The sequence below is a fragment of the Cynocephalus volans genome, chromosome 10, assembly GCF_027409185.1.
Source record: "Cynocephalus volans isolate mCynVol1 chromosome 10, mCynVol1.pri, whole genome shotgun sequence".
In the NCBI taxonomy this organism is placed as follows: Eukaryota; Metazoa; Chordata; class Mammalia; order Dermoptera; family Cynocephalidae; genus Cynocephalus; species Cynocephalus volans.
In genome coordinates this window covers 34,208,705-34,230,349 of record NC_084469.1, presented here as the reverse complement: position 1 = coordinate 34,230,349, position 21,645 = coordinate 34,208,705, and the positions used below count along the sequence as shown (strand labels likewise).

Genomic DNA, 21,645 nt, shown 5'->3' with positions numbered 1-21,645 from the left:
CCCTGCTGGGGGCTAGCACCCCTCCCCACTCAGACTTGGCATTTGCACTTCCACACTCCATACTTACCAGCCCATGGGTGCCCGGGAAGCAGACGCTCAGAGGCCACCCATCCACTCTTTGAAATATTTGCTGGGCCCCCGGTAAGTGCCAGGGAGCTGTCCTGGGTGCTGGGGATAACCCATGGCTTGGCTGCCACCCTCATCAAACTTAAAATCTAGTGGGAGAGGCACACATCGGACAGTGACAAGTGGGAAGGATGCCATCAAGTAAAAAGCACCAACTGTTATGACAGAGAGCTCAGAGGAGCACCTCAGTGTGGCGGGAGGTCGTTGATATCCTCTTTGAAGAACTGGCGAGGTGAGAAGCAGAAGGAAGAGCCTTCCAGATGCAGGAGGCAGCAGGGACGAAGGCCTCGAGGTAGGAGAGATTGAGTACACTCCAGGAAGGAAGCCTGTGTGGCAGGGAGGTGGTGAGCAAGGGGGAGGGGGGGACAAGGCTGCCGGGGCCATGGTGCTTACGGTCCCGTGCACCACTTTTACGATCAGCCTCAGAGAAGGAGGGAAAGCCCGAGTGTTAGAGATGTGGTGGGTAAGAAAGCCTGCTCTACATCATAGCACAGCCAGCACACAGGACAGTGAAGGCGCCATTTAAGCTGGGATGGAAGAAAGGGGCACTGAATGGGGTGGGCGTTTCAGGCAGAGACCTGCCTGAGCAAAGGCTCAGTGGTGTGAGTGTGCAGGACAGGTGTGGGCAGCAGGGCTGGAGTCAGTCTGGAATTTAGGAGAGAAGACACTCACCAGCCATGCTCAGCTGGGCTGGGGGGAGTGGGGCAGGAGCAGGAGAGGGAGGGAAGAGAAGGTGGGGACTCCAAACACAGAGACATAAGAGTGGGGACCAGGAGGATCCCCAGCCATGGAGGGTCCCCAGCTCCTGCTTGGCCTGCTTGGCCGTACTGTGGAAAGTCACCATATTTAGGGTGTTGACTTACTCCTGAGATGGGGCCAGTTTTGCAATGCCTGGTAGACGGGGTCTTGAAAGAGAAACAGACTACGTGCTGTGCTGGGTAGACATCTGGACTCAGAACAGGACACTCGGGGCATGGTCTCAACCATGCCATCCACTTGGTTTGTCATCTTGGGCAGATCTTTCACCTTCTTTGGGCCTCAGTTTCCCTATCAGCTCTGTGCCCCCCAAATAGAGAATACCCAGTTCGGGTGATTTCCAGGGAAGCGTGGCTGGGAGGTGGGGAGCTGTCCTGGCTCAAGCCTCCCCCATTCTTGGCCCTGGGTGGAAAAACTCCCTCCCCCCATGCCAGTCTTAAACTGGCCCATTTGGGGCCTGTTTCCTGTCTCCTATCGGCGTCTGATTGGAGTAGCTGCCGGGGCTGAGCTTCTCCATAGCAACTAACCCACAGTGTGACAACAATGTTTCAATATTTTGATGCTTAGAAGACTTTTATTTAAAATATTTTTGCAGTTCATCAGGGCTCTGCGTTCTCAGCTGCCAATGACGGCTTGCCGCGGGAGGCGTCTGTGGGTAGCACGCGGGTCAGCTCCGTCCCTCGGGCCCTGCTCACCTGCTTTCCCTGCGAGCAGCTGTGGACGCTGCCTGGGCCCCCCTGCTGCCCGCTGGCTCCCTCAGCCATCTCTGCACCCCCTTCTCACCGCTCTCGTGTGAAATTGGCCTCGTCCCTCACACCTCTCTGATTGGCGGCCCCACCTTCTCTTCTCTTCCTTAGGCTCCTCACCTCCTTCCTCTGCTCTCCCAGGATCCCAGACTCCCCCTCCCTGTCCCACCTTCCACCTCTCAGCACTCCCTACGAGCCTTGCCCCTCCCGTCTTGCCTCTCCCCAGCAGGTTGGCCTCTGTAGGCCTCAGCCACGGGATCTGCCCCACAGTCTGCTGGGACCCTCTTTAGTTCTGATTTGCTGACCCCCACCTCCCGTCTGTCCTACGCAGCCTCCCTGGACCAAGGCCTTTGCAGGTTTCTCTGGCTCAGGGTAGTGAGAGATGAAGCCACCTTTCTTCTCTCTCTTGGGAACCTGGTCCAGCCCATCCAAGCCAGTGCTCTGTGTCCAGAGCCAGGCCATCGGCGTCCGGGTTTCTGGTGCCTGAGGAGCTGGACCCTGTGTTGCCAAGTCTGCTTGAGGCTCCAACTCCCTGGTTTCCCATAGCAGTCAGGAGAGGAAGGTGGTGTGGGGATAAACAATCCCATTTTACAGACGAAAGCTCTAAGGCAGGGTTGGTTCTCTTAGAGAATGAGGGACCCATTCCAGGTCTCTCCTCCTGATCTGGGCTTTTGCTGTGTGATCACACAGCCTCCCAGGGGTGGGGTGGATCTAGCCTCAAAGTGGTGCATGGGGGAAGATAGAAGAAAGTGGTGTGTGTCCTCTGGGGCCAGAGTACCCAAGTTTTCCTCAAGGTTGTGCTGCCGACTGGCTGTGTCTGATCTCAGGCAAGCTTCGAGTCTCTGAGCCTCAGATTCCTCATCTGTCAAGGGGTAAGGGTAGAGTTGTTTGTCTCATGAGTGGAGTGGAGGGATGTCACTGTGGCAGGAGAGCCATCCCAGAAGCAAACCACAGGCGTGTCATGGACCCCTGTCCTCCCTCTGCCTTCCCCCCATTGGGAGAAGTGGAGAAGAGAATGCCATGGAGCCAGCTCTGAAAAAGGCAGGAGAGTGGTGCTGCAGGCTGCAGGTGGGAGTGGGGCGTGTGCTAAGCAGTACGAGGTGAAGATTGGCACTTTCGTATCACAGACGCCACCCACAATGTGTACCTAGGTTCTTGGAAGGATTGGCATTGTGGGCCTGATAATGGGTGGTATTGGACAGGCTGTCTGGAGAAGGTGACAAAGCCCTCAGTCCTGTGAGCTGGAGGTGAAGCCTTCCTGGCACTGGAAGGTTGTGCTTAGAGGGCTGTATCCAGGCTTTGGCCAGGGTTGTGGTGACTGTGGCGGAGGCTCGGCTGGGTGCTGAGTCTGGGCTGGGATTGGGGCACAGTGGGAGTGGAGTGGATGCTAACACGAAGTCTGCACCAGAGGTCACCAGGGATGAGATTTAGCATGCAGGGCACAGTTACCAGAAGACAAAAAGCAAAATCAATATCTTGGACACTTATCCAAATGAGCCCTCTGTGGTGTCTGTGGGTCCTGTTGGGAGGTAGGTACTACAGCGAGGGGGGCACAGACTCTGAGCTGAGCCACGGCTCCCCTCTTTGCCCGAATGACTCTGAAAGGACCTGTTTCTGCTGCTGCTTCTGTGTGTATGAGCGCGTGTTCTTGCACTTAGGGGATAAGCCCATTGTTGCCAGAGTGAAGATCTGAAGGCCGACTGTGGGGAGCCTGGACAGAGGAAAGGCAGGGAGGGAGAGAAGGCATGTGGGGGAGATGGGGGGGAGCAGCAGGAGACAGGGCTGGGCGGAGGGGCAGGGAGAGCGAGAGAGCCAGGGAAGGCGAGAGAAAGCAGGGAGGGAGAGGGAGAGAGAGGGGAGAGGGACACAAACACACAGAGCAAGAGAGAGCCGGAGAGAGTGAAAAGAGCGACAGGGACCCAGCAGGAGGAGGAATGCCAGAGGGAGCAGGAAAGATTGGCACGGGGTGGCAGAGATCCTGAGGAGCAGGGCCCTGGGGAAAGAGAGAAACCCAAGAGAGTGAGAGAGTGAGAGAGACCAAGAAAGAAGCATTTCCACTCAGAGAAAACGAGAGACCTGGAGAGAGGAGAGAGGGGCAGATGCTGGGGTAAGGAGAGGGCCAGGGAGCCCGCACAAGGCTGCCCAGAGAGAGGGGTGGATGGGCAGAGAGCACTGGAGCCGGAGAGAGACGAGGAGAAATACAGGCAGGGACTGAGAGACAGAGACCCGGAGAGTTCGGATCTGAGTGGGACAGGGCCAGACACAAAGCATTCACCTTGGGAGCCAGTGAGAAAAAGATACACGAGCATGTGATAGAAAACAGACAAAAGACTGAGCAGAGGATGGAGCAGAGTCACACCCATAATTAGGCAAAGAGAGGAAGGAGGCCTGGGGCTGCACAGAAGTAGGCACGCTCAGCTCCAGGGCCTGGGAGAGCCTCACAGACACCCCCAGGATAGGGATAGGACATATGGCATTTAGGAAAAATGGGAGCTAGGGTGTGCTGAGTACCTGCTGTGTAGCCAGTGCTGGACCAGGGGCCTGGGCTCGCTCATCTTGCCATTCAGAGTTATTTACAGTAGTCCCCCTTATCCATGGGAGGTATGTTCCAAGGCCCCCAGCGGGTGTCTGAAACTGTGAACAGTACCAAACACTATATATACTATGTTTTCTTTTTCTATACGTACATATCTATGATAAAGTTTCATGTATACATTAGGCACAGTAAGACATTAGCAACAAAAACTAAGAATAAAATAGACCAATTATAACAACATACTGTAATAAAAGTTATGTGAATGTTTATTTCTAGAATTTTCCATTTAATATTTTAGGACTGTGGTTGACCACAAATAACTGAAACCCTGAAAAGTGAAACTGGATGGGGGAGGGGAACTACTGTGCCACCGTGTTCTTCATGAAAGTGGGTTCCTGCAGGATGGAGGCCATGTCTCATGCCACACACCATAGCTCTCAGGAGTCCATTCGCTGTAGAGTGAATGTTAGAATGAACAGATGAGTAACTGTGTGTTTGGGTAACTGAACTCAAGGTGGGCTACAGGCTGGTCCTGACCACCCCACCTTGGAGCTGGGATGGAATGTCATAGGGGCAGACAACAGCAGGACTGGAACTGACAGTGCGTGTGGGGACATACCATCACATGCTGCTATTGCTGGCAGTGATGACAGGGACGATGGCACCATCATGATAGTGTCCCCGTCCATGCTCTCACTGTGTGCTAGGCCCTCTCGTAAAAACTTTACCTGTATCAGCCCACTTCATCCTCACAGCAATCCTACAACAGAGGCCCTACTATCATACCATTTTATAGATGAGAAAACTGAGGCTCATAAAACTGAAGTTCTTCATCCAAGGTCATACAGCTAGTAAATGGTGGATCCAGGATTGAAAATAGTCAATCTAACACGAGAACTGAGCTCTTCACCTCTTCACAATTTTTTCTCCCCAAGAATAATGCTACCTTATATTTGTTTACAGTATTTTGGCTTGTGTAGTTTTTTCAAATTTACTACATCATTTGTCCCCAAGCAGCTTGCTAGGAAGAGTTACAGAGCCAAAGTTGTTCTTGCCATTTAAGTTGTTATTGCCATTTTTATTTTTGTTTGTGCAAAGGCACAAAGCTCACATGTAGCAAAATCTGCTCTGGAACTTGGTCAGGGTTTTGCCTGGTACCCAGTGCTGCTTATAGATGTAAACCTGTCCCCAGATGGAACACGCCAGGCTTGGGAAATTGTCTGGGCATGTATGGTGCCTGGCTGGGGTGTTGGGCAACCAATGCAGGATGTCCACGGCAAGCTGTCAGGACATCAGGATTTAGGACTCTCGAAATCGTATACCTGGGTTTGAATCCAAGCTAGTGACCTTAGACAAGAATTACTGAGCTACTTTGTGCCTTAGTTTTCTTGTCTATAAAATGGCAATACTAATTGTACCTTTTTAGTATTATGATAATTGATTTAATATTTGTAAAGCACTTATAACAATCTCAGTGTCTAGTAAGGGTTTGATGAGTGTAGTTAAATAAATCAAATCAATAAATAAAATAAGGTAGGAGGAGGTGTCTCCACCAGAAATGGGGTCTGGATTACTGAGCTCTACAGTGAATCAGAACTCTGGACAGCACCCAAAGCTTCTGATCTACCATACTGGTTCCATCTGCTAGGTAAAGTTCTTTAGCAGTGAAATGGGTCTCACCCTGTTATTATTAATTATCTTGAGACCAGGGATTCTTCTTAACACCATGTCTTTTCTATGAGGGCACAAAGCTCTTCACCAGGAAGGCCTATCACCTTGGGGCAGGGGGCAGGGATGAAAACATGCATCTCTATGGATTTGTCCTTGAAGAAGTGTATGTTTGCAGAAAAGGGACTGTACTAGAAGTGTGTGTGGGACTCAGGGGCTTGTTCAGTGTGGTTAGGGAATATGGCCCCCTGATTCCTCCCAGAGTAATCCCTAGGCTCAGACAGGGAAAGGACAAGGATAGAAACAGGGTTGAGGGGAGGAGTGGGGAAGAAGAGGCATTAAAGGGGTCATAAAGTTGAGATGGGGCCGCGGGTTCCATGCAGCTCAAGACTTGCTTAGAACCAGAAGGCTTCTGCTCTCCCAGTTACTCCAGAGCTGCTCCTGCGTCCACTCAAATCCTGCTCCACTCAAATCCTGATGGCAAGTTACTTCTCACGTGAAGAAATAACTGCAGTGGCTGTCACCAATGAGCGTCTCCTATGCACCAAGACCTTTACACCCATTATCTCATTTAATCCTCACAACAGCTCTGTGAGTTGGCCATTGCCAGTCCCCTTTACTGATGGGAAAACTGAAGCTCAGAGAAGACAAATAACTTACCCTTCCACCCTCCCACCCCCAAACCTCCTAGCAAGTGACAGGTTTCGCTATTTCTTCCCAAACACACTGCCTTTCAAGAAATACTTCTCTCAGAGCTAGGGATGGAGCCTTCTATGCTTTTCAACCTCTCTCATGGCTGCCCTCTTTAGTTTCTTTTGCTGTAGTATGTGGAGGCCCAGTATGGTACAGAAACAGTGCCTTCTTGCAGTGACAAATTCTGAATGTCTTATACCTGTCTATGCCTACAGATGCTGTCAATAGCTGAAGTCTACCTCAAGTCAAGGAATAAATTAGTACTCCCTTAAACGTAAGCTCCTGCTAGGGCTTGCTGTACATAGCCCTGTCTGCTCATGCCCATCTCTGCTTCTTCCTACAGAGGAGGTGGCTGAAGGAAAGAATGCCATCCTCATTGGGATGAGTCAGTGGAATTCAAATGACCTGGTGGAACAGATCGAGACCATGGGGAAACTGGGCGAGCATCAAGGTGAGATTCTGCTTTTCTCATGACCAGGGTGTGCACATGTGTGTGTTACAGGGTAGGTTGTAGATTGACAATTGGGGCTGGGACTTGGATCTTCTATGAAGAGCTACCTGTCTGGGCTCTCTTCCTCTTATAGTGTCCCTGAATCTGTGACCTACAGGAACTCTTGTGGGGACTTCTGTGGGGTTTCTGTGGCAGAACAACTCTAGAGCTTTCTTTGTCCATAGAATAACCACCCCAGTAGCATGGGTAATTAATGCAGTTGGCTAGATCCAAGCTCTTTGGACTGCGGCCTGTGGAGTTAGAACCTGCTGGATAAGGAAGGATGACAAATGGAGGAGCCTTTGAGCAGGGACAGGAGTTGAGGTCTAAGGGCAGAAGGACAGCAGCGAGGATCAGGACATCCTGTGGCTGAGCTGAAGGAGTATATTCAGGAGGTGTTTTATGGAGGGGAGTTTTGACCAGGAGCTTGATCAGCAGACAAAGTAGGCTTATCTTTTTAGGCATCCATCCATCCATCGATTTCACCATTTTTCATTGCTAACCGAATGTTTATTGAGCACCTACTGTGTATCAGTGTATAAGTGCTTGGCAGGACCAAAGGTGGTTTGACTGAGGCCTTTGCCTTGTGATGTGTGACCCTGTATACTGTCAAGACATAGGGGGTCAGGCTTAAGCTGAGGGTTGTTGGCCCAGAGGAGAGAGGCAGGACTTTTAGCAGGAGGCAGGAGAGGGGATCGAACAAGGGCTTCTGACAATGTAGCAATGGGGCCAGGCTTTGAAGGGAAGTGGAGGATGTAGCTGAAGAGATCATAAAATGTGAGCTGACATATAGGGAAACTGAGGATTAGAGATCCTCAACTGAAGGCTGCATTTGCTTAACATCATAGTGGGAAGCAGAGCCAGGGCTGGAACCCAATCCAGAATGCAGGGCACTGGCCTCTGTAGCTGTTATCCTCGGGCCTGTTTTCCCCACCCTCCTGCTCCACCCCACACTCCACTCCTTCCCCTTTCGTTCCTCCTCTCCTCCCGTCCTTCCTCTCTTGCTTCTGCCTCTCCACAGTCATGGTCTGGGCCAGAGTTGCTGAGTGGGTGTATTAGTTGGGGTTCTCCAGAGAGACAGAACCAATGGATATGTTCATAAATATATGAGAGGGGATTTATTAGGGGAATTAGCTCTCGTGATTGTCAAGAAGAATCCCACAATAGGCGTCTGCAACTAGATCCTGGTAGCGTGGCTCAGTCCAAGTCCGAAGGCCTTAGAACCAGGGAGGCCAGTGGTATCCTTGGTATAATTCCTGGAACCTAAAAGCTGAAGAGTCTCGAGTTCTGATGTCCCCGGACAGGAGACCAGAGTGTATCCCAGCTCCAGCAGATAGAGAGAGCGATTCACCTTTTTCCTTCATTTTTATTCTCTCTGGGTCCCCAGCAGATTGGTGGTTCCTGTCCACACTGAGGGCTGGTCTTTCCCACCCAGTCCACTCATGCTCTCATATTAATCTCCGCTGGAAACACCCTCATGGACGCCCCTAAAAAGACACTTTACCAGGTTTCTCAGCATTCCTTAATCTAATCGAGTTGACACCGAGAATTAACCATCATGGTGGGCAAGCAATCCTCTCAGGAGGTGTTCAGTGAGGCGGTCCTGACCCAGCCCGAAAGAATAACCATCTTGGCGGTGGCCATCTTGCCCCTGGCATCTCCTCCTTTTCTTATTCCCCAAACCTGAATCTTTGGCTCAGAGCCCTTCCCATGCCAAAACACCCATCTTTAGAAAATGGGCCTGCCTGGGATGATTGCCCCATTTTACAAATGAAGAACTAGGACTCAGAGAAGCTGGATCTTGGCCGAGGTCCTCCAAGTTGGTGGCAGCATCAGGACCAGATCCCTGGTCTCTTGGTTCCCAGCCCAGGGCTTCACCTCTCAGATTGGACTGAGACTTGGCACAGTTCTGAGCCCCCACGAAGGCAGGCTCGAGAAACCCAGAGTCTTAAAGGAAAGGCACCTGGGCCACCGTCACATCTATAGGAAGGGTAGGCTCTGAGTCTGGTCCCCAAGGCCGGTTCAGAGACAATTGCCCAGTCTTCATAGCCACGTATTTGCAGACGGGTCCTTTATCTGTTCTTTCCTTCACTCTAAGAACCCCAGAAGGGGCCAGGAGGGGTTATGGATTCCACGTCCTACGACAATGCTTGGTAGCCATGAAAAGACAAACTCAGCTTTGTACTCACCACCCACCTGACCATCCCCTTCCCTCCTCCCGCCTCCACTTGTCTGCCAAGGAATGTGTGACTCAGAGGCAGTGTGAGCTAAGGAGGGGGTGAGCTGGGAGTGCTGGGGAGGGCATGGGAGAGGGAAGCAGAGGGAGGCCCATGGGAGAGGCAGAAACTGCAGCTTTGGAGTGTGTGTGAGAGGTCTGGGCTTGAACCTCCACCCTGCCACTCGATGGCTTTGTGGCCAGGGAAAGTCATGTCACCTCTCTGATCCTCAGTTTCTTCATCTGCAGAGTGGGGGAGTAGTAAAAATCTGTGAGGATTAATGAGCTACTTGCAAAGTGTGTTCAGTAACAGGTAATTATTACAAGGATGGAAGAGGGGAGGGGAGTGGACGATTTTGCATGAGCACAGCCCTAACAAAGGCTTCATGGCACTCCTGCATGACTGAATTAGGGCAGTGCCAGCCTGAATCCGAGAGGTGATGCTCTCAGTGCAGAATAGGCAGCAGGAAGGAGAGAGGGCAGAGGGGCAGAGGAAGAAGAAATCAGCTGGATTTCTAGCTCCTTCTGAGCACATTCCCCTGCAGGTTCATGATATGAATTCCTACAACATGACAGAGTGCACATTAATTTCATTCATCTCAACAATCGTTGATGGAGCCACCACGGAAGCCCAACCTTGTGCTAGATGTGGGGGAAGTACAGGCGAGCAAGACAGTGTTGTCACCCGTTGTAGCAGAACCACAGTGACTGTGCAGTAAGATGGGCTGGGGGAAGGGCTGTAAGAGAGAGGGAACACTTGGGGAGGGGCAGCTCTGAGGACACCCTCTGGAAAAGGCTGCCATCACATTGGTGGTATAGATGGAGCTTACACTCTTGTCTCCTTCAAGTCTCCTGCCCTTCACCATGGGCTCACTACAGGGCCCCTCATGGTCGATGCCTTGGCCGGTCACACCCCTCCATGGGCGCCTCAGCTACCATGATGGCAACTCCCGTGTCCACTTCAGCCAACAACTTGCTCCCGGGCTCCAGATGTTTGTTCTTGGTAGCCTCCGACTAACCTCTACCTGAATGTCCTGAAGACTCTATGCTCCACAAATTCCAAATGGAGCTCACCTTCTTCCTCTTAAACCTGAATTGTATTTTGTATTCATCTTTTCTCTCCTTAGCCATTAATATGTTGCATAGGCACTTTCAGACCGCTTTAATATCTGCAGTTCCCGAGGTGCTAATGCTGGGGTGTGCGTGTGCATGCGTGCCTGTTGATTGTACTGCATGGGTTTCATTTTTTTGTTTTATATTGTGAACTCCTCTTGATCATCCCCCGCTTCCTCTTCTGTGACGGTCTTGTATGCCCTAGGTTGTAAAAATGTCCTTGTAGAGACAAGTCTTGTGTTTCTTTCTGCTGGATCTGAGTGTTTCACTAATCTTGAATATTTTATATGCTAAATTTGCAGTTTAGGGTTTCCATTCTACAAGGGTGGTATAAATTTAGACCCTACACCCATAAGTGGCACAGGCTTAGGGTTTTAATTACTCATGTGTGACTTTTTTCTTTCTCACTGTCTGTAAATGGCTTCTTTGCTACTTCCCCAAAGGAGATTTAAAAAAAAATTTTCTTTAGCTCCCTTATGGATGGAATAGCCCTTCAAGGACCCCTACTATAATGTGGACTCCACTCTAGCTCCTCACCGCCCAAAGGCTGTGGTCAACTCTGTGGAGTTAACAATGCGGTTCTTGGCCTCTAGCCCTGGTGCCTCTGTGTACCTGATTGGTGGGATCCCTGGGTCACCCCTATCACAGCTTCTGCTTTTGTCTTGGATGGAAGTTCCCTCTTTGTTTTTGGCTCTTGGGTATTATACATTCTTTATTTTAAGGTTGGTTATATACTTACATTTTTTTGTAATATATTGCCAAGTAATATATGTATTTTAATAGAAAAGGATCCTTCAGCATCTGCTCAGTGCATCTTATTTATTATTATTATTTATTATTTTATAATTGCTTGTCGTTATTTTTATTTAACATTTTTTTTATCGTGGTAAAATACACATGACATAAAATTTACTATTTTAACCATTTCGAAGCGTATAGCTCAGTGGCGTTAAATCCATTCACATTACCGTGCAACCATCACCAACATCCATCTCTAGAACTTTGTCATCTCCCCCAACTGAAACTCTGTACCCATTAAACATTAATTCCCCATTCTCTTTTCCTGCAGCCTCTAGTAACCACCATGCAACTTTCTGTCTCTATGAATCTGACTTCTTTAGGTACCTCATGTAAGTGGGATCAGACAGCATTTGTCCTTTTGTGTCTGGCTTATTTCACTTAGCGTCATGTTTTTGCAATCCATCCATGTAGTGTGAATCAGTACTTTATTTCATTTTGCGGCTGAGTAATTTTCCATTGTATGTATATACCATATTTTGCTTGTCCATTCTTCTGTCGATGGAAATGTGGGTTGCTTCCACCTCTTAGCTATTGTGAATGATGCTGCTGTGAACGTTAGTGCAAAAATATCCACCTTATTTCTTGAATGCATTCTCATTGGAAAAGAAAATCAAACAGTACAAATAAAACCAAAGTTTCCCTTTGCTATTTCTTCAATTGTAAAGCTTATTGCAGAGTTCATCGATGTGGAGCGCTTCTTTCTAGAGACAGATCGTATTTGACATTAGTGCTGTCATTTACCTTCCCCCGCATTTAACAGTAGATCTTGGAGGGCTTTTCATAGGAGTAAACATAGATTCACCTCATTCTTTTTACTTATGCTATAGTATTCTCTGCAATATACATACTATAATTTATTTAGCCATTCTGTAGTGATAGACATTGGAATTTTTCATTATTAAAAAATGCTACATGGGTTAAAAATATAAACATTGAAAATTGCAATAGATACTGCCAAGCAGTTTCCCAAAAAGACTGTGCAAATTTATGTTTGCACACCAACCATGGATTACGTTAGCCATTTCTCCCAATGTTATCATACTTAGTATTGTCAGACTTTAAGTTTTACCTGATTAATGGGTGAAGATATTTTCTTGTTGTTTGTTTTGTCTTTACTCGATTTCTAGTGAGCTTGAGCATCTTTTCATAAATGTTTTTATTTTTTTCTACATTTTCTATTTTCTTTTTTTCTGAATTTCTTAAACAATTGTAGCTCATCTTCTATTGGACTGTTAGTCCTCTTTTTATTGATTTTTTTTGGAGATCTTTATATGTATTCCGGTCATAAATTATTTTTCTGCTGTGTATTTGAAATATTGTCACTTTGCTAAAATTTATTATTAGTTTAAATAGTTTGTCAGTTGATTCTCTTGGGTTCTCAGTTAGAATGTTATATCATTTACAAATCTTAAGAGTTATATCTTTACCAATATTTACACTACGTATTTTCCTTTTAAATTGCATTGTACGGAATCGCTGGATAATACTGAGTAGCAAGAGTCAGAGCAGGCTTTCTTGTTTGACACTGACTATAATGCTGTAATGGAAATATTCCAATGTTTCACCAATAAATACATAACCCTTGTGCTAAGATTCCAGAAATACCCTTCATCAAGTTGAAAAAAATCACCTCCTGAAAGTTACATCTTCTTTCTTATTCCCCTTATTGTTTATTTGTATCCATTCCCCTCTCCCCCCATCTTTCTCTCTTGTTTTTAATATGTTTTGCCAAAAGTTTACCTATTTTGATGGTCTTTTCAAAGAAATAGCTCTTAGATTTGTTAGTAAACTCTATTTTATTCTACTTAATTTATCTAAATTAACATTGCTTCTATTTCATTAATTCTTTCCTACTTTCTTTGGGCTTATGTTATTTGTACCTTTCTAAATTCTAGACATAAGAGCTTTATAATCTTCCTTGTTTTCTAATTCATACATGAACGGGTCCGTTCCAAGACCTTGGAGGGTCCTAGCAAGGTGTTCACCTATTATTTTTTGTGGGGGGGAGGGCGGTAAAATTTGCAAAAGTAACATTTTTTTATGATCTTTTCCTTAAAGGGAACCCCAAAATGTATAAGCTTCAGTCCCTATAAAACCTGGATCCAGCCACTTTGGGCACATCTCACAGGATTTGGATAAGTAGCCCTCTCACTGTCAGTCATTTCTAGGTAGTTCCAAACCTGTTTTTCTCCTCTTTACCCAAAGAGTTATTTAGAACCATTTACAGAAATCCTGATGAATAGTTTTTTTTTTCTTATTAATTTGCAATTTTATTCCATTGTGATTGGAGAATGTGACCCTTAGGTGCTATCCTTTTGAAATTCTTTCTTGTCTAAAACATGGTCTTCTTGTGTGTGTGCGTGTGTGTGAATGACCCATATAGTTAAAAAGAAATATATATATATATAATCTATATATGTTGGGTTCCAAATTATCTATAGATCAAACATATCAATACAGTTTTCTTCTTCCCTTCTTTCTGCGTTTTATCAACACAATCAACTCTCTTATACATTCCTTTTCTGTATTTCTAAAAATTTGCATTTTATTATTTTTTTTGTCTTTTTGTGACCAGTAAGGGGATCGCAACCCTTGGCTTGGTGTCGCCCGCACCGCGCTCAGCCAGTGAGCGCACCGGCTATCCCTATATAGGATCCGAACCCGCGGCCGCACTCTCCCGAGTGCGCCATGGGGCCGGCCCTAAAAATTTGCATTTTAAACACACATTTAAAAGCTGGTATTTTTTATCAGGGTCCAGATGAGGTCAGTGTCTGTGTCCTCTTGCTGAGTAGGAAAGGACCTCGTGTGCTCTGCTTCCTTCTCTTCCCACCTACCAGGTGCTCTGCCCTCGTGGTTCCTGGTTGTCATCAATTCTTATTTCAACTTAATGTAAGTTTTACTGTTTTTCTTTTGGAGGAAGTTTTTTTTCCTCGTTACGGTGGCTGTGGCAGCAGCAACAACTCCTCCTCGTCCTTCGGTTAAGGCTAGTGAGGTGTGATTTACATTCAGTTAAATCCACCCTTGGTAGTGCACACTTCCCACTGCTGCTGCTTGGATTCCATGCCTTCCTCTTGGATTCCATGCCTTCCTCTTGGATTCCATGCCTTCCTCTTGGATTCCATGCCTTCCTCTTGGATTCCATGCCTTCCTCTTGGATTCCATGCCTTCCTCCTGGATTCCATGCCTTCCTCTTGGATCCATGCCTTCCTCCTGGATTCCATGCCTTCCTCTTGTATCCATGCCTTCCTCTTGGATTCCATGCCTTCCTCTTGGATTCCATGCCTTCCTCTTGGATTCCATGCCTTCCTCCTGGATTCCATGCCTTCCTCTTGGATCCATGCCTTCCTCTTGGATGTACTTTCTCTTTTCACTAGAACATCTCCTCAAGAAATTCTTCAGGTAGGGACTGTGGATGGTAACTCTCCAAGCCCTGGCATGTCTACATATCTTTATTTTACCTTCTCATTCAAATGCAACTTTATCTGAGTCTGTAATCATGTTCCCAAGTATCTTTGAAGATATTCCTCCACGGCCTTTGTGCATTTAATGTTCTCGGTGAGAAGTCTGGGCTGAATCTGGTTCTCATTTGTTTGTGGGCAATCTGATTTTTCTTCTTCTTGAAGCTTTAAGGTTTTGAATGTTTACTCTTTGTATTCTGAAACCTCAAACAATGCTTCTGGGTGATTTTTGTTGTTCTTTGTCGTGCCCGTACCTGGTTGTACTTTCTCCCTTACTGAGAAGTTTTCTTTCATTGTCCCTTCAAGTATTTATCTGTTTTGTTCTTCCAAAACTTAGATAGATGCTGGGACTTTTCTAACCATGTCTCACTGTGTCCTTTCCATTCTTATTTCTTGATCCTTGATGGGTTCGGAAGGTATCTTTGGTTCTAAGTAACAGCTGACCAATTTTCTGTTCTTCAGCTGTTTCCATATTGCTGGTCAGTTTTTTTTTTTTTTTTAACAATCATCTTTTCATTTTCATGTGCTCTGATTGGTTCTTTTTATTGAGAGCCTGATATTGATCCATGGAGGCCATTGGGTCATTCTGTTTTTTAAAGTCTCCTTCTGCTTGCTCCATTAAGTTTAAGAGTTTTTTGGCGGATTAGAGATGGGTAAGAATAGACCACCCACTTAAGACTGGATTAATTAACCAAACATCATAAGTGAGGTTATAACACACAACAGGAGCAATCTTGTTACTAATTATCTAAGGAAGCGCACAGCTACCATTAATATTAAGTAAAGTAGATTTTGCCAACTTCTTTTTTTAAAAAATTGAGGTATAGGGCCGGCCCGTGGCTCACTTGGGAGAGTGTGGTGCTGATAACACCAAGGCCAAGGGTTCGGATCCCATATAGGGATGGCTGGTTAGCTCACTTGGAGAGTGTCGTGCTGATAACCTAAGTCAAGGGTTAAGATCTCCTTACCGGTCATCTTTAAAAAACAAAACAAAACTGAGGTCTAATTCACATACCATAAAATCCACCCTTTAAAAATCACAATTCAGTGATTTTTAGTATATTCATGAAGGTGTGTGACCATTAGCACTATCTAGCTGCAGAACATTTTCATCATCCCTGAAAGTAACCCTGTATTCATTAGCAGTCACACCTCCTTCTCCACTTCTGCCCAGCACCTGGAATATCGTATAAATGGAATCAAACAACATTTGTCCTTTCGTGTCTGACTTCTTTCATTTAGTGTTTTCAAGACTAATCTATGTTGGAGCATGAATTAGGACTTCATTCCATTTTACGGCCGAGTAGAATTCCATTGTCTGGATATACCATATTTTGTTTATCCACTCATCTGTTGATGGCCATTTGAGTTGTTACCACTTTTTGGATATTATGAACAATGCTGCTCTAAGTATTCTTATACAAGTTCTTGTGTGAACATGTTTTCAGTTCTCTTGGGTATATATCTAGGAGTGGAATTGGTATGTTACATAGTAATTCTGTTTGACTTTTTGAGGGACTTTTTCAAAGTGGGTGCACTATTTTACATTCCCAGAAGTAATGCCCAAGGTCCCCAGTTTCTCCACACCTTTACCAACACTTGGTATTGATTATGGCCACCTTGGTAGGTGTGCAGTGGTGTCTCATTGTGGTTTTGATTTGCATTTCCCTAACGACTAATGATGTTGAAAATCTTTTCATGTGCTTATTGGTCATTTGTTTATCTTCTCTGGAGAAATGTCTATTCAAATCCTTTGCCCACTTAAAAATTGTGTTGTCTTCTTATTGTTGAGTTGTAAGAGTTCTTTATGTATTCTGGACAGTAGAACCTTATCAGGTACATATACTTACAAATATTTTTCCCACTCTGTGGGTTATCTCTTTCCCTTCTTGATAATGTCCTTCGGCACACATAATTTTAAAATTTTGATGAAGTTCAATGTATTTATTTATTTTTTCTTTTTTATTTTTCAGAACAAGATGGCTTTACTGGGGAACACTACCAACTGTTTAATGAATATTTAACAATAATTTATTTTTTGAGAAATGAGTTTTGAGCTTGATTTCAATTTCCCATAACAAAGTCTGTCAGAGAGAATGAATGATAGTTACATATTTAACAAGTTACACAATATATGTAAAGATTATTATACCTTAAATGAATTATATAAAGTTAATGTTTGATTAAGATATTTACATCAGTGGTGCCTTGCAGACTGCTTAATAGTCTTATTATTATTATTATTATTATTATTATTATTCAAAAAGATCAACAAAATTTGCAAATCTTTATCTAGACTAACAAAGAAAAAAGAGAGAAGACAGGAATTACTAAAATCAGAAATAGAGCAGGGGCATGGTGGAGGAGTTGCTTCCTCTATGGCGCTGGAGTGGGCTTTGAGGAGAGAGACTTCCTCTTTTTCTGGTCTCTGCTGGTGACTCTCCTGTGTCACTGCAGTTGGGTGTCTGGTGGGCCGCCTCCATGGTAGCAGTGGCTATTGCTGTGGTGTTGAGCTGCTTTTGTGGCAGCTGTGACTGTGGTGGCTGTCGTGGGCCACCTGTGAGGAAGTGGTGTTTCTGGCGTGCTCCTTGCCTGTTTCCCAGTGGGGGATGTCGCCTTACGCTCCTGCCTAGGATCCTGGGCGTGCTCTGTTTCGTGCCTGTATCCAGGTAGAGGGGGCTGGCCCTTGGCTCCTGCCTAAAGACCCTGGGCGTGCTCTCTATTTTTTCTTTTATTGTTTGTGCTTTTGGTGCCATGACTAAGAAACCATTGCTTAATCCAAGGTCATGAAGTTGTATTCCTATGTTTTCTTTTAAGAGTTTTAGTTTTATTTCTTATAGTTAGGCATTTGGTCCACTTTGAGTGATTTTTGTGTACTGTGTGAGGTAGGGGTTCAACTTCATTCTTTTGCATGTGGGTAACCAGTTGTCCCAGTGCCATTTATTGAAAAGTTTATTTTTTTCCTCCATTGAATTGTTTTGGTACCCTTGTCAAAAACAAATTGATCATAGACTTATGTGCTTATTTCTGGACTCTCAATTCTATTCCACTCATAAATAGGTGTGAGCATGTCACAGTCTTGATCACTGTATACTTGTAGTAAGCTTGAAATCAGGAAGTGGGGGTCCACCAACTTTGTCCTTCTTTTGCAACATTGTTTTGGCTAGTCTGCATTCCTTGTGTTTCCATATGAATTTTAGGGTCAGCTTGTCAATTTCTGCAAAAAATCCACCTGGGACTTTGATAGGGATTGTGTTGAATCTGTAGACCAATTTGGGGAGTATTGCCATCTTAAAATTACTTCCAATTCATGAACACAGATGTCATTACATTTATTTAGGTCTTTAATTTCTTGCAATGATGTTTTCTAGTTTTCAGTGTACAAGTCTTGCATTTGTTTTGTTAAATTTATTACTAAATATTTTATTCTTTTTTATTGTATTGTAACTGGAATTGTTTTCTTAATTTCATTTTCGAATTGTGCATTGCAAATGTATGGAAATACAATTGAGTTTTGTTATCGATCTTGTATGCTGCAACCTCGCCGAACTTATTTATTGGTTTTATTTTTGGGGGATTCCTTAGGATTTTCTACATATAAGATTATATCATTCCCAAATAGAGGTAGTTTTACTTCTTCCTTTTCTATCTGAATACCTTTTATTTCCTTTTCTTTTTTTTTTTTTTTTTTTTCTTTTTCGTGACCGGCACTCAGCCAGTGAGTGTACCGGCCATTCCTATATAGGATCCGAACCTGCGGCCGCTGGGAGCGTCGCCGCGCTCCCAGCGCAGCACCCTCCCGAGTGCGCCACAGGCTCGGCCCTTATTTCCTTTTCTTGCCTTATTTCCTCACTAGATCCTCCAGTATAATCTTATCTTGTTCCAGATCTTAAGGAGAGAGTTCTCATTCTCTCACCATTAAACATGATGTTAGCTGTGAATTTTCTGTAGTTGTTCTTTTATCCAGTTGAAGAAGTTCTCTCCTATTCCTAGTTTGCTGAATGTTTTTACCATGAAAGGGTGTTGGATGTTGCCAAATGCCTTTTCTGCATATCTACTGAGATGCTTATGTGTTTTTTGTCTTTTATTCTATCAATATGGTGTATGAAGGTACTTCAAAAAGCTCATGGAAAGAGGGGCTGGCCGGTTAGCTCAGTTGATTAGAGTGTAGTGTTTTGACACCAAGGTCAAGGTTTGGATCCCTGTACTGGCTAGCTGCCCAAAAATTTAAAAAGAAAAAAAAGAAGGCTCATGGGAAGAGTTGTGTTATCTTTTAATTCTATTTTTTCACGAACTTTTTGAAGTACCCTTGTATTACATTGATTGCTTTTCGTGTGTTGAATAACCTTGCATTTCTGGGATAAATTCCATTTGGTCCTTGACAAATCTTGCTATGTTGCTAATCTTTTATGCTCAGGGTTTACATATCTCTTCCAGAATAATTTATACTAACAGTCTATGAGCTGTCACTTAAAGACTGTAGATTGTCATTTACAATAAGGATTCTTCTTGCCCTTGAAACAATCAGTGTCAGCAAGGCCACATTTTCATAGACGGGAAAGAAGCAGTCACTGCCTATGTATCCCCGATCAATCTCTCTGCCTCCAGCTTTCCTGAGAGATATTTTTTTTCTTCTGTTCACCCCTGACTCTGGTTTATGCCCTTGTATCTAGATATGTGGTTTCAAAGAATGGTCCCTGGACCAACAACATTAGCATCACATGGGAACTTGTTAGAAATGTGAGTTATCGAGCCCCACCCAGACCTACTGAGTCAGTCAAAGTCTGAGTGTAGAGAATCTACATTTTAACTAGTCCTCTAAGTGATTCTGATGCATGTTAAAATTTAAGAACCATTAATGATTAAGATATTAGATTGGTCCAAGGATTTCACAGGTCCATTTCCCTGTACTCTCTTTCCTTCAGTCATTGAGTTTAATATCTTTCTTCCACAGTGTTGGTTTTTCTGTAATACTTATTAATATCAGAATGTGTCCCCACTTTGTATTTGCAGTTCCCCATTAGCCGATCTCTGAGCGATGTGATGTCTCTTTACGGCAACCTGCTGTCATCTAGTTATTGGGGAGGGTAGAAAATGCTGTGGGGTGAGTTGAACCAGTAGCTTCTGATTTATTCCTCTTGGGTATTTTCAGCCTCCCAGGTTGTCCTGTCCCTCAGACACTCATCCCTCTCACACTTGGGGACAGATGCCTTTGCTTGGCACCAGCAGAGGTCGGGGGAGGACTAAAGAACCTGACTCCTCTGCAGTGGAAGCCCAGACAATTGCAAAAGCTCCCTTTGCTCCTGTATTTTCCACGTGTGAGCCTGCCCTTCCCCCTGAGCTGCCTCCACCTTGGCCACAGATCTTCCTTCGTATGCCTGAGGTTATGGTTTCTGTTCTCCTTGGCCCGTTTTATGGGCATTTGACGTTTGCAGTCACACAGGCCTCCACACTTGTAAGGGCCACACACTCGATTTTATACTCTACTGTTGCCACCTTGAAATTCTTAATAATTTTGAACACGGGACCGCATGTTTTCATTTTGCACTGGTCCCTGCAGGTTATGTAGCCCGTCGTGCCTTCCCTCTATCAGATCTCTCTGCCTTCTTCCTTTCAGGGATGCTCCTTCTTATTTTAAGTTGCTACTAGAGATTAATTCATATAAAAATAATGAATGTCATTTTCTAGGGATTTGGGGCAGGAGAAAAAGTCTGGATCATGTTGTCAGTTTACCATCTTTATGCAATCCTACTGTGATGCTTCTAAAATTTAAATCCTGTAATAGCATTCTGCTAAGGAATTGGCAACTAGGTCTTTGTTACCTGCAGAATGAAGTAAAAATCCCCAGCCTGGCATGTAAGGCCATTTACAATTTTGTTCCAGCCTTCCTTCTAACACTGATAATTTTCGAGGGCAAATTCCTTATCACTAAAGGAATCAAATAGCCCTGGAACAGCTACCATGAGGTACATTACAAAGGAGCTGTCAAATCTTTGTTAAATCCTATGATCCTGAGTTGATCTCTGACTCTGATATTCACGACTTCCAGCCACACTTTTTCTCCCCTTTGGTTCACCCTGTGTTCTAATCAAATGGCGGGGGACGGAGGGGTGCTGTGTGCTGATCCATGAGCTCACTTGGAGCTCTATAGCTTCCTACCTTTGCCCCTGTTCCTCCCCTGATTTTATCTGTAGCTCTCACAATCCCACACACTTCCTCCAGGAAGCCTCCCTGATACACCAGCCTCTCCCAGACCACCTCCCTCATGCCCACCATAGCTTAGCTGGCCCCTCGCCTGCAGTGCCAGCCAGTGTGCCTGCTGTGTGCCTCTCTGGGTGTGTCTTTGCCTCCCCTCCTGAACCCAGAGCAGCTGGGGGCTCCCTGTGCACCACGCATTCCCTTGCTCACTCATGTACCTGGTGCTGGTCAATGTTGGGACACATGGAAGACACAGAAGTGGATTCAACTGACCAGCTCCTGGGGGGTGAGAGAAAGGAAGCGGGGTAAGCAGTTACAGTCCCGTGAGCTAACTACTCTAACAAGGGTGGGAACAAAGTACAGAGGGATCAGCGAGGAAGTGGAGCTGGAGCTGCGATGTTGGTGGTAAGGAGGCTTTCCTGGGGTGGGGTCAGGGCAGACTAATGAGGGCACAACAGGCAGGGGGAACAGCAGCTGCAAAGACATGCAGGGAGGTGTGAGAAGGCGGGAGATGTGGGGAGCCCTGCAGAGTTCATCGTGCCTGAGGAGGTGGTGAAAAGGGGTGGGGGGTCTCGGAGAAGAGGCAGGGGTGGAAACACTGAAGATGCAGGCCTTGAATGCCAGGCTGCGGACTTGGGGCCTCCTTGGGAGAGCCCCTGGGGATCCATGGGATGGTTCAAGCAGGGGAGTCACAAGTTACTTTTTAGAAAGACCATTACGGAAGCCAATGTAGAGGATGATAAGAGGGGCCAGGGACTGAGTGTAGGGGGTTTCAACAGGCTGGGTGAGAGGGGACGAGTGTGATCTTGACCTCAGTGGAGGCTCAGTGTTGGGGGAACACCCTG

General features: G+C 45.6%; 1 protein-coding gene across 1 annotated transcript in view; it reads left to right on the top strand.

Annotated features, from left to right (window-relative positions):
• The window catches only part of PITPNM3 (PITPNM family member 3), a 70,214-nt gene that overhangs the window by 3,907 nt on the left and 44,662 nt on the right, over positions 1-21,645 (top strand). The window contains exon 4 of the mRNA XM_063109832.1: positions 6,869-6,976. Coding sequence (XP_062965902.1) covers positions 6,869-6,976 — 108 coding nt within the window. The remainder of the gene's footprint in view (positions 1-6,868; positions 6,977-21,645) is intronic.